This window comes from Leptonychotes weddellii, chromosome 5 (genome assembly GCF_054177405.1).
Source record: "Leptonychotes weddellii isolate Sample4059 chromosome 5, ASM5417740v2, whole genome shotgun sequence".
Taxonomy (NCBI): domain Eukaryota; kingdom Metazoa; phylum Chordata; class Mammalia; order Carnivora; family Phocidae; genus Leptonychotes; species Leptonychotes weddellii.
This window is the reverse complement of record NC_138373.1, coordinates 59,099,677-59,112,539: the sequence shown is the minus strand read 5'-3', so window position 1 is coordinate 59,112,539 and position 12,863 is coordinate 59,099,677. Positions and strand designations below refer to the sequence as shown.

General features: G+C 46.1%; 1 protein-coding gene across 1 annotated transcript; it reads right to left on the bottom strand.

Annotated features, from left to right (window-relative positions):
- Positions 1–3,065: 3,065 nt before the first annotated feature.
- On the bottom strand, positions 3,066–9,336 carry BAMBI (BMP and activin membrane bound inhibitor). Its single transcript, XM_081820789.1, has 3 exons — positions 8,896–9,336; positions 5,483–5,770; positions 3,066–5,050 (listed from the first exon to the last, which is right to left on the bottom strand). Exons 1-3 carry the CDS (start codon positions 8,969–8,971, stop codon positions 4,632–4,634), a joined length of 783 nt encoding a protein of 260 aa, XP_081676915.1. The 5' UTR covers positions 8,972–9,336; the 3' UTR covers positions 3,066–4,631.
- Positions 9,337–12,863: the final 3,527 nt, after the last annotated feature.

Genomic DNA, 12,863 nt, shown 5'->3' with positions numbered 1-12,863 from the left:
CCACCTCCCCAGGTTGATCTCCAAATTTCCAGAACAGGAGACAAGTGAATTATGCCATCACACCACAAAACGGTGCAACGTGAGCAGACTAGCTAGGACATGTTCAGAGCCTAAAACTGTACTCCAAATGAAGAGTTGTCAAACTTTGAAAGAGCGTTTAATTTTGTTATTTCATTGGGTCTCAACTTTTAGATCAATGACCTGCCTTTTTAAACCAGCAGAGTAAGAACAACATGGACCGAACGAAGAAAGAGAGAGACGAAGAGCGAGTTGGTCTCTGAAGCAGCTCCTTTTCCATTACAACTGTGACCTGCAGAGTCACCAACTAAATTAACTTCACCTGGGGGAATTAAATGGATTTGTCACTAACCAGACACCCCCCACCCCGTGTGAAAAAGTTCACACAGTCCTAAAAACCGGTTGTGGAACTATTTGTATTTTAGTGGGAGCACCTACAGGGGAAATTCTAATTGACGGTGGGTGGCTCTTGTTGAGAATGTATCAATCGCACACAAACTGGTCAAGTGATTCTGAAACAGTATCTGTCAGCTAACTGGACTCCCCGTGATTTTCTCACTGGATTAACCATCAGGAGCAGCTGAAACTCTAGCACTTCATTCTGTCAAATACCAAAAAAAACCAAAATAGGTCCATCAAACTGAAGTGTTCCTATTAGTAGCCATGAGACGATTCCAAAAGGAAACAATGACAAACCAGTATCATTAGTAGATGGGAGGCTAAAAGCAATACATTAAAAACAAATATTAAAAAGGTTACATGCAGTCTGCAGGTCACTGAAGGGGCTGCAAATCTCAGGTATGAAAGATCTGAAATACGAAAAAGTCAAGTAAATATCCACTGTAAAAGTAATGGGCCCGAGCTCTCAAATTAAAAAAAAAAATTTTTTTAAGATTTTTATTCATTTATGAGAGAGAGAGAGCGAGGGCAAGAGAGGGAGAGAGAGAGCATGAGTGGGGGGTGGGGAGGAGAGGGGCAGAGGGAGAAGCAGGCACTCTGTAGAGCAGCGAGCCCAATGCAGGGTTCGATCTCAGGACCCTGGGGTCATAACCCAAGTCGAAGGCAGACACTTAACAAACTGAGCCACCCAGGCGCCACGCCCTGGCTCTCAAATTTTGAGGAATATTATGCTGGGCCACTCTAGTTCATCCAAGACCCTTGTGTGTATTAATAGAAATAGCTACTATACCTCCACACTATAATCTCATAAAGCATAATCATCGCCCCCATTTTATAGGTAACAAAACTGAGAATTCAAAGAGCTTAAGTAACTTGCGCAAGTTCACACAGCTAGCAGAGACAAAGGCAGCATTGGAACCTCGGCTGTGCGACTCCAAAGTGCACTTGACCACTACCATTGTATGAGTTTGGCCTCATCCCACCATGTAACTTTCGGAGGAGGTTTGACGTTATTTGGGCCGAGACAGAGAAGAGAACCAATTAGAGGTTATAAGGAAAAAAAGCTGTCCTGGCCCCAAAAAGGCTAGTTCCAGACTCATGATACTAGATGCCCCTGCTTTCAAGCTTTTAGCCTATAATCAACCCATATTGAAACCAGATTTACGAGCTCTTCAGAGGAGAGCTTTGTGATTTTCTAAAGCAGACATGTTTGGTATTTTAGAAGGTCAAACCCCCTATGGTGCAGTGTTTTTAATAAAATCAGTTCAGCAGAAATTAGAGACACACCAGTCAATTCCTAGGAAGCCTCTGAGCCATTCAAAATAAGGGTGTGTGTGTGTGGGGGGGGATAACATAAAAGACATAACCACGTACAGATCAATTTTTTCAAGAGGGATAGAATGGAAGGGGTGTAGATATAGAAACACCATGGCAAATTTGGTCCCATTTGTCTCTGGTTGGGGCAAATTTCCACTTAGAAAAAAAAAATCTTACTGGTGGGGGGGAGGTTTATGTCAATATTAAACAAGGGCTGTTCCTGGTTAGCCCAGCCTTGTCCAGTCACCTCAAAGTAACAGTAAACATCTCCAGGAGGGAAAAACAAACACAGCAGTCATCACCTTACTTACATCACCGAATCAGGTAGGTAGTTATTTCATGAAGGGCCCTTTATCTCTGCTCTTGGCAGCTTCCGCACTCTCACAGGAAAGCAAAAGGAGAACCTATATTTAGTTCTTGGTAAAAATCAAAGTTGACAGACCTGCAATATTTTCGTAGAAAAGGCCAAGTTATGCCCAGATCTGCCTTTAAAGACTAGCGGCTGGGGCAGTGTGCAAATAGTAAATGAATAAATATCTCATTTAGTATCTATGAATATGACCCATGAAGGGGAAAGGGTCTGTCATTAGGAAAAGACACAGGAGTAGGAATAGCCCATCTATTATGTGGCTAGCACTTGGGAACCCTGGACACCCAGTCCGCCAGCAGGGGGCAGGTGCACAGCGCCAGCGCCCCCCTGAATGGGGGGGGAGGGGTCTGTAAATTTACGTGAATTTACAGAAGAAACAAGAAAGAGGCAGGGCAGCGAACACAGAACACGGAAGTAGAGGCATTTTGCATTCATCTTCCATGAAATGTCCGTGATTTCAGGGCCAGCCAAGACCCAGGCCTTTCCTGGAGGATGGGGTTTACTGGTTTCCAAGTGCTTTAAAATATCGGACTTCAAATCCTTCATTGCCTTATTTAACGAATTGCTGAGTTCTTAGTTAACTGGTATTTGGAACAAATGGGGTGAATAAGAGTAACAGAGCCAGCAGGGGTAAAAACTAACAACATGGAGCTGATAGAATCTTGAGGCATCACTGCGCTTGCTTGACGCTGCACGTGAAAGCAGGATGGATAGGGAGCAAGAAGTCTTTTAATCTTCAAGCACTGTAATTTGATCTGGAGCTCAAAGTGGAGATGAGGGTCGAAACTCCATCAGATGGCAATTTCAGTGACTTTTCTTATCTAGCCGGTTTTGGATAGTTAGGTCACAATTCTCTGGCTCCCTCAAAAAGCAACACACCTAAAACTCAACACCCTTTATAAACTGTATGCCGTGCGTACGAGAACTGCCATTCTCAAAAAGCACAATACGAATGCCGTCATTTATTAAAATGTGTATTTATTCCATAGCCTACTTTGTACGGGGCTGTGGCCTAATAATTATTAAATAATCTAGGTACTCGTTTTTAGACTAATCATTTCGACTCGGATTCTTCCATGACCTTGGCGACTGCATCTGTCTTAAGGGACCCAAATTATGCTTATCATAAAATAATTCCCCAAATATGCACACACACAATCCTTTAACACTCATAAAAGAAAACCCCATACTCAAATATGCAGACTAGAGGTTCATTTTTAAGCAGAAGTTTCAAATATACAAAAGAATCGGAAAAAAAAAAAGAATCCTACATGGCAAATGCTTCTCACGTTTAGGATAACAAAGACCTATTTGGTGGGAAAAGGATGGGTTTAAATTCAGGCTGAGCAGTGTTGCCAGACAGAAGGTCCTGCAGGAGTGAAAACACTGTTACTTAGTTTATCAGTGACTGAAGTCAATGTGGGGAGCAGGGGGCCCTAGTGTTCTTTAAATCTCAGTTGATACAAATAATCTTCACTACTGAAACCCTTTCTAAACATTGAGAAGGAAAAAAAAAAATGCGTGAAGGAAGGTTTGAAAACTAGGAGCATGATAAAATCAAGTTTGGCTAATCTGGGATCCAAAACATTTAATCTGGTCTGAGACAAAGCCAACTGATAAATTAATCAACAGTAAAAGTAGACAGTGACTAATTTTAACTACCAGAGGAAGTTGCGTTTAGCTGGTTTGGTTTGGTTTTTCTTTTTTGGTTGGAGGTAGACACATTTTAAAAAGCATTTCAGAGCAACTGGATGAAGTTGATGAAGTATTACCTTTGCTCATAAGGTAGCTCTAGACACTGATCCATCATATCCGACCTAGTATAAAGAAGTTTAAGATTTCTCTTAGAATAATCCTGGTTTTTAGCTTTCACCTAACAAAAACATGTGCGTAAGACACTGAACGATGGGCAGGACACACTTAGAAATTCTCCACATTGTAAGAAAACTAGAAATATGCATGTAAGGATAAACAAGATCTTGGTCTTGTTTAAAAACAAAAAACAAAACAAAACAAAAACAAAAAAAATCAAGCCAAATCCTGCAGTTGAGACCTTACTATGAACGACAACAGATCTTCATTTATATAATTAACATGTAGTTTCTTATGCATCCCACTTAGTTTTTAATTTATGACAAGACACCGCTAAATTTCAGACAAAATATATATATATATATATTTTTAAATCTTTACAATAAATCAAGATGTTGGAGCTTACACAGAGCACATTTTAGTTTATTTAGGTACTCGATTCCAGCTCGCTCAGATGCAAATAACCCTGGTAACAGTGTGTACGTAGTCTTCTCGTTGCTTTTTATCATTTTAAAGCAAATAATACATTTGACTGTATTTAAAGAGTCTGTGCAAATAATCCTTCAGAAGAAATATCCAAGATTCTGTTTGCAGAGGTCATTCTGTCTCTCGAAGGTGAGTCCGTGAGTTCGTTTTTCTTCAGATAAAGTGCTCCTGTCCAGCAGAACCCCAAGCTTTCCAGCGCCCATGAACTTCGGTTCGGGGTCAGCCCCCGTCATACGAACTCCAGCTTCCCATGCCCACTGTACATGCCCCAGTGGACGAGTGAGAGGATCTTCTCGTTGCTGAGGTCCGCTTGTCTCATCTTGTCACAGGTCACACAGCAGTTCTCATGGCCGCTTACCGGCACCATGCACTCCAAGTCTAGCTTGGCTACCTGCCCCTTTTTGGAATGGTGTCCATGGAAGCTGTAGTGCAAACGGGACAGCATCTGCTGCCGCTGATCCTGCAGTCTCTTGTTCTCACTTCGGAGCATCCTCAAGGCCAACATGATCAGCAACACCAGAATCAGGCCGCCGGCGATGGGCACGGCGATCACGGCCGCCCGGAACCACAGCTCTTTGGAGGAAGTCAGCTCCTGCACTTTGGTGATGAGGTTCCTGCTGCCGTCATGCTGATAGCGGTTTCCTTGTCCTAGAGCAACACAAACGCGTGAGCAGACTGCGGTAAGCCCTCCCCCCGCAGGGGTTTATGATCATCTATCCATCTGCAACAAGGCCCCCCGTGAGAAAGTAGCTTGCGGTGAAATCAACAGTATTTACAAAATACATGTTGCCAAGCGATGCAAAGATCAGCTTCCAAGAACAGTCCGTTTAGGGACTGTCGTTCCTGAACAGTAAGGGTCCTCTGGGTCTTCCGAATGTGGGAAAACCAGGCAAAACCTATTATGCAGACAGACATCTCATGCTCAGGCCGACATAAAAGCTACTCAATAGAGATGCATCTTTGCATCCAGCCATGCCTCTCCCTCTGGTGTCTCTAATTACATTAACAACAAAATCAATGGCAGACATACAAAGTCGTGGCTGCCAGCCGGCGTCCTGGTGAGAGGGGGCTTCTACCTACCTGAGGCCTCCCCCTTGGGAGGGGCGAGCACGTCATGCAGCCCTCGGTAATTGCACATATCTTCGTGACAGCATTCCAATGTGGGCATGGTGGTGCCGGAGTGGTTTCGGGCCTGTGTGGCTTGGCAAATGTCTGCTGTGCTTGCGAGAGAATCCAGGCAGCCATGGGTGAGCGGGGAGTTTGTGTTCCGAGGATCAAGAAGCCTAGAGAAGCAGGCGCTCAGCTCTGACTTACACATATAGCCAGTTGCCACGCAGTGGGCAGCATCACAGTAGCATCTGATTTCACCTGAAGACAATGGGAAATTGCGTCAAACGCCTTCCGAGACCAGATAAAGCCTCTACCTGGGCAACTGCTCAACCTCAGGATCAGAGGCTCTAACTTTTAGAATGGGCAGCTGAGTGCCGGCAACAGCAGCCCCGGGTCGACTTGGGAGAGCCCTCTGTGCAAGCTAGTGCTTAAATTTCAACCCAGTGAAATGTAATTTTAGACACGTATTAACCCCAACAGCAAAGAATCAAAGCTCAATGGCGATTTCTGAGAAGTTTAGCGAGTCATTCAAAATATTACTTCTGGATTTGAAGGAAAAGAATCATCACAAGAACTTCTCCTACCATCAGGTAAATTACACTGTTTATTCTAATCCTACATGACCATACAACATAAAAATGCTAGGCTTTTTGATTTTGTCAGTATAAATATTTGATCGGAACTACTGAATTGTTTACTACCTTAAAGGGCTGTGCCAAGATTTAAGAGCTTTAGCTAACACCTTATAAAGTTATTAACTAGAAACACAACAATCTAGAAATTGCTCCGGTCAGGAGGTTTTAAAACTATGAAACTGGGCAGCTATTTGCAACCTCTCTAGAAAAGGCAAACTTTGCCTATAAAGATCTTTTCATGCAGAGGAGCTTTTAGTCAGTATATTGTAAAACAGGAACTAGGCAGTTTACAATTAGTGGTTTGCTTGCCAAAGTCAATTTCTTTCAGCCCAAATGGAAAGTCATAAAACTGGGGGTGGGAGGGGGGTGGGTGAGGAGGGGAGGCGGGTGTAAAACGGCAAAGCTAACTTCTCCTCCCCTTAACTCCCCAGTTTTACATGTAATTCAACATGGGATCTAAAAGGGGAAACACTGAAACTGAAAATCCTCCGCTGGTTGAATGAAAAATCCTTAAGGAAACCTCAAATTTTTCTCCAGGAAGTGATTAAAAGTTTCCTTTATAAAACTTATTTGGGGAATTGCAAGTCGCTGGTAACATTTTGCTGCAATGCATGCTCTGAGGCTTTTAGCACCCATCTCTAGTTGAAATGATCTGGGTCTCAGACCTATCACTAATACCATATCTGACCCCGTGGACTCTGGTCACTATCAGATACCACAACTAAAGCTACTGTAAACGGGACTGAGGCACACACCTCTTCCCAACTTCCCAATCAGAAGTTCTGCGTAGTTCCTGAAACCCCTGCTCTGAAATTAAACACCAGGGACTGTGGTTTTATAGACCTCTTCCTACCCTCTCCTTTCTTCTTCCTCCTCCTCTCAGTGAATGTGAACCCCTGAGTAAGGTGTCTCATTTAATTATCTGTCCCAATTCCAGGCCACTGTATGGTATGCTCGGTTTTCATCAGACGCTGCTAATGCTTTCATTCTAAAAAAACCTGCCAGCTAATCACAGATCTTTGGCAATCTGAGTTTAACCATCCAAAGCTGGAGGTCCCGCTCTAGCCTCAATCGGCGAGCTCCCTGTCCCTGTCGCGGTCTGGGCCGAAGTCCCTTCCCCAGGAAGACCTTCAAGTTGGAACCTTGCTTTTTAGAGGTTCTCTCTCCTCTTTCCAAGCTTACTTGATTTTTTGCACAAAGCTCACTAGTCTAACGTGGTGATGAATACGTATCCCTAGCCTGACAAATCCCATAGACAGATTTAAAGTAGAAATAAAACAGATTCAAAGTCCATTTTGATCCTATTCGCCTCAGACTGAGCACAGAAAAAGAGCATTGAATGGAAAAGGAAAAAGAGTAAAATGTTTATGAGAGCCTATTTAAAATACTAGATTTTCAATGACCTAAAACAGTCTAATAAAATTTTGACAGGTAACTACGAAAGTTCTAACAACTTTTTTTTTAATTGGAGCCACATTTCAACAAGTTGAATGGACTTTTGTATTACTGTATTAAAACTATATTTCTGTCGTTTCATAAAGTTTCTTCCTGTGGCATGCAAAAGGCCCAGAAAGGGGACTGGTATTTGGAAACAGTGAACAATGCTCTTCTGTTTCCCCCCCTTTCTTGTTACTGTATGTAGTGATTAAACAAAAATGTCTGCTTTAGTCAAGATGGCTACAGGAGAGACTGCTGGCTTCTTTTAAAGCTTTTGAAGTCCGCAGCAGTCAGAAATCTCTGATCCCCTAATTATATCATTATCAGGCACATAGTTTCGGTATCTGTGACTTCATGTCAGCCTCAGTCCCTCCCTGTTCTGTCGGCCTTTGATAGGGCCAGGAGGCTCCCCTCTGCAGGCTACCAGGGCTGTTATTTAGGGTTAATTACACCCTTCCTTCCAAAATAAATAAATACTGTAGCACATCATCCTTGCTGGGCTAGCTTATCCTTTAACCTCATGCCTGCTACATGGCAATTAGAGAAAGGGAGGGGGAGTGCAAAAGCTAAATAACGCTTCCCACTTAAAAAAAAAATTATCTGTTCACAGAACAGTAGGTAGAGTTCATCGCGGAGGAGGCGGGGGAATCCTTGAATCTTCTTCTTTTCTTTCTTTTTTTTTTTTTTTGGTAGTAGTGTGTAAACTCTGAGCTGAGTGGGAAATGGGACCGCTGACAGAGCCTATCCCTCCCAGCCTGAGAAGCCACGCAGCACATACTCCTGCACACGGAGACACACACTTGGGGCACCTACTCCCTCACAGGGAGGCACGCACACTCGCTGGCTCACAAACACACACGAAGGCACACCCGCGGACGGAGTCACACTTGGAGTCGCGCGGCGAAAGCCCGCACTCCAGCCCCGCGCAGCTGCGAGCAGGGTCCGCGGTTCGGCGCGGCCGCCTCCGCCCCGGCGCGCACAACGGCCCCGCTCCCCGGGTGCAAACGTTCAGAAGTTCGCCACGGACAGACTTACAAAAACATTTTGACAACCACTTGCCCCGAGGTCTGACTCCACCTCCACGCGCCGGCCCCGGGACACCCGAGGGGGCGGCCGCGAAGCCACCGCCGCGACTTCTAAGAACAGGCAACTTGTCGCGACCTGCGGGCTCCAGCGCGGGAGGAAACCTCGCCCGGCGCTAACAAAGCCTTGGCAGCCGCCTTCAAAGGCCCGCGGCGGCGCGGCCGCCCCGGGACCCCCGCGCGCCCCTCCCCGGAGAGCCCGGGGCCCGGCCGGCCGGCGGGCACCCACCTTTGGTGAGCAGCACGGCCATGGCGCAGAGTTCGAGCTGCAGCCAGATGAAGATGTAGCTGGAATGGCGATCCATTGACGCCCCCCACGGCCGCGGCGCCCCCGCCGGCTCCCGGAGCCGCGGCGCAACTGCAGCCTACGGCTCCCGGAGCGCGCAGTGCATGGGGGCTCCCCGGGGCGGCGGGCGCCGTCAGCGACCGGGCGAGGGGCCGGGCCGCGGCCGGAGCATGGAGCGCGGCTGGAGGGGCGCCGAGGAGCCCAGAGGACTTTCGCGGCCCGCCTCTGAGGCCACCGGGCTCCTTCGCCCCGTTCGGCGCCGCGGTCCCGGGTGGGCTACCGGCCTCGCTCCCCCTCAGCCGGGCCACTCTGCGAAGGCAGAAGATCCCCGAGCGCGCGCAGAGACCGCCAGCCGCGAGCTCCTGCCCGCGCCCGCCTCGGCCGACCCGGGTCCGCGCCGCCGTAAATAGCGCCCCGCGCCAGGAGCCGGCCCGACACCGCCCCGCCCCCGGCCCCGCCCCGGCAGCGCCAGCGCCGTCCGATTGGCCGTCAGGCTCCAGTCAATCATCTCTGCAGCCAGGAGGCGGGCCCAGAGGGGGGCCGGGAGGGACCTGCCCCGCGTCTCTTAGCGGCGCCGGCGTCTGGGGCCGCGGGCGGGGAGGCTGCTGTCTCCGGCGCTCCCCCTCGCGGAGGCCTGCGCGTCCGTGACCTGCGCGAGGCGCGGGTCGATCCCGGCCGCCGGGTCTCTGGCACTCGCCTCCGGGACCCTCACAACTCAGACTTGGGCCGGCGTTCCCAGCGCGTGGCTACTTTTTTGTTGCCCCCGAAACACGCGGGGGACCGAAGGGTCGCTTGCGGAAGCCTTCCCGGGCCACGCTGCGCGCTTTAGGAACCCCAGGGACAAGTGGCGGTCCCCCGGCGTGCGTCATCTGCCAAAGCGCCCCTGCCGAGCCCTTCCCTCTCGCGTGTGGCCTAGGAGGGGGTTCCGTCGGGAGCCCGGAAGGGGGGCGGCCGGGGGCTGGGGTCTGCTTTCAGCCTTCCCCCACCCCCGCCCGCCTCAGCGCATCCGCCTTCAGCCGCCCTCCCTGTGATCAATAAAGCCCAGACAGACAGACTGTTGATCAGTGGGAGCCGCTAAGTTCTCCTGGGTAGACAGGGGACGAGTAGCCGGCTAAAGACACTTAACGAAAATTAGCAAATCCAAAAGCACCCGGCGCCAGCGAGACGACACAGGCCGAGACTGACACTCAATTAACCACCCCCCAAACAATCGCAGACAAACACACCGGCTGACCCTGATCAATATCAGCCCCGCAGTGATCTCCTTTCTGAGATACTAATTCATTTATTAGAACTTGCAGGGCTGCCGGCCCCCAACGTACCCAAAGGCAGTCCTAGAGGTTTTGCTGTTATGGGTTTTTTTTTTTGGAGGTAAAATTCAACTTAAAACTCTTACCTGAGGGACTGCTCTTGTATCCCTTCCTCCCATAACCTGAGACTAACAAAACTCAATTTGAGAAATTTCCTTTTAGGATCAGGCAACATTTCCCTACCTGATAAAATGTCAAGGGGTGGCAGGGAGAGAAAGAAAAGCATTTAATGCTAAGGTGGGAAATGTAAAGTCAAATGCTTTAGGACCATGGTACAGCAATGAGCTTTGAGGCTAAGAAAAAAACCCTATAAATTACAGTTGAAAGTCCGCAGAGGACACAGGATATAGTTAATGAAATCGCCTTTAAAAAATGTTTATATGCAGAAAAAAAGAAAATAATGTCATAAATTGATGCTCTGCCCATTACTTCACTAGATCAAAATTGCATCTAAAAGGATGGGAGAGCACACCCAGCAGACGTTTTAAGAGGAAGTTAAACTGGTTAGGGCACCAGGTAAAGAGCAGACTCTCTCAAGTGGTGGGCTGACCCTTGGTCCTGAGGAGGACTTTGATTAGAACTTCCTGACATCTAATTCTTTGACAAGTTAACAGTTCTAAGGGGCTCCTGCAGACAATACTTCTCACGTAATGACACACTCTTTTTTAACTCTAGAGAGTCAATTATTAGCTAAAAGGAAACTTTTAGAGTATGTTCATTCACCTATCTCCAAGCGCCCACTATAGGCCAGACTCTGTCTGGGGCTGTAAAGATGTCAGGACCTAAACAGTAAATCACAAACAATGGAGTGGGACGATGATAGAGATTTATGTGCACAGTGTTATGATGCATACAGAAAGAAGAGATAACTAGCCCAGGAAGGTATGGAAGTCTGGAAGATCTGCTGGAGGAAGCAGTGACATCCGGCATGACTCCTAAAGAACAAAGAGAATCGCCAGGAGACCATTACAAGCATAGAGGACCACAGGAAACTAGGTGGGACATTTATTGATTGTGTTGGGGGATGTGGGTGGTCAGTAGGGGATGGGGAGATGGGACTGCAAGCAATTCTTGGTTGCTGGAGCATAAAATGAGAAGCAAGGAGCAGGCAGAGATGCATCAGAAAATAATGATATTTACCTGTAATGCAGATAAATACTTGTTTAACGGAAGGCAGTCTAGGGGGGTGTATTGATGAAAGTTGTATTGCAGTAAACACTTTCTGAGTGCCCTCCCAGCCCACTTCAGAGGAACATCTGCTTTCTCTGGAGTGGGCACTGGCAGTCAGACTGGAGGCCTCAGCCTCTCTGCCCATAGGTAGTCACATGACCCTGGTTGGGCCAATGAAGTGCTCTCTTCTGGATGGTTGGCCAGAGATGCCGTCAATCTGTAAAGGTCAATTCACAGGTGCCGTTCAAATTCGGAGTCCACCTGTCTGCAAAGAGAGAGAAAAACGACAAAGGTATAAGTCCAAATGGATTTCCAGTCACTTGGTGTCACTTCGGGTCCTTCAGTTCCTTAAAATAAGGTTAACTCAGGCACCTTGATAAGTTCCCCTTTTTACTTAAGGTTCTTTTACTTTCAACCCAAAGGATCAGAACTATGATACTTGTATTTTATTGAATTAATTTTGATTTTTATCATTCCAGGGTGTAGTTTTTTGTTCCAAACACAATTCAGAATAAGAACTTACGATCCATTCTTCAGACAGTGATTTCAACTCTTTTGTTTTTATTATTAGTTTAATGGGCAGACTTTTTAAATGGCCAGAAATTAGTTTTAAGAGAAACAAGTCTGTACTTTGTCTAATGGTTTTGGAGCAGACATGGACTTTTCAACTAAGTGAATGAGAGTGTTTAAATCAATATGGAAAGTCAAAATTGGTTTATGGATAATATGTCAATTATGAGGCCATATTGATAGTTGAAAGAATAGGTAACAATTTTAATTTAAGACTCTAGGAAATTGATTCTGTACAGAATTTTACTTGCGTTTTGCACCTAATTCAGTTATTACTTTCCTACACATAGGTTGGTAAGTAGAAGAGAAAATAGTAAAAGCTAGTGTCTTTTGGAAATTTAAATTAAGAAAGGAAATCAATGACCAAAATTCTTTTTACTCTTGTGAAGGGAATTCTGAATATATAAGCTAGAACCAGCTATGCGTACCTAAGAACAGAACGCTGATTCTAGGCCTAACAATCTGAAATAATTAAACATTATAATAGTTTAATATTATTACCTTCAAAGAGTATTCTAGATATGTTTTATCCTTGGACATATATGGATATATATTATATATATATAACATATATAATCACAACATGCCACTATGACATATTTTTCTGGTTGCTCTACACCACAGAATAACTTTCTAAATTTTATTTTTTTTTATAAATAGCAAAAAAAAAGAGGGGGGGTGGTTTATGTCCAACCCATTTTGTTAACAAAGATATAAATACCAATCTCTTCCTACTCAAATAATGCTGTTGTTTCCCAAAGTTATATGTGATCCCCATTTTCAGCAATACCTCTCTCTTCACAATGCAGATGAAAAATAATTCTTGGTACATTTTGTTCAGAGAGAAACAGTTGTGTTCAA

What these genes read in the sequence shown, in the direction of transcription:
- BAMBI (XM_081820789.1), bottom strand. Translation starts at nt 8,971, where the DNA reads ATGGATCGCCATTCCAGCTACATCTTCATCTGGCTGCAGCTCGAACTC. An exon ending in GGCCGTGCTGCTCACCAAAG is followed by an intron (nt 5,771 to 8,895) that starts GTGGGTGCCCGC and finishes CATTGTCTTCAG; the next exon opens with GTGAAATCAGATGCTACTGT. An exon ending in TCCCAAGGGGGAGGCCTCAG is followed by an intron (nt 5,051 to 5,482) that starts GTAGGTAGAAGC and finishes GTGTTGCTCTAG; the next exon opens with GACAAGGAAACCGCTATCAG.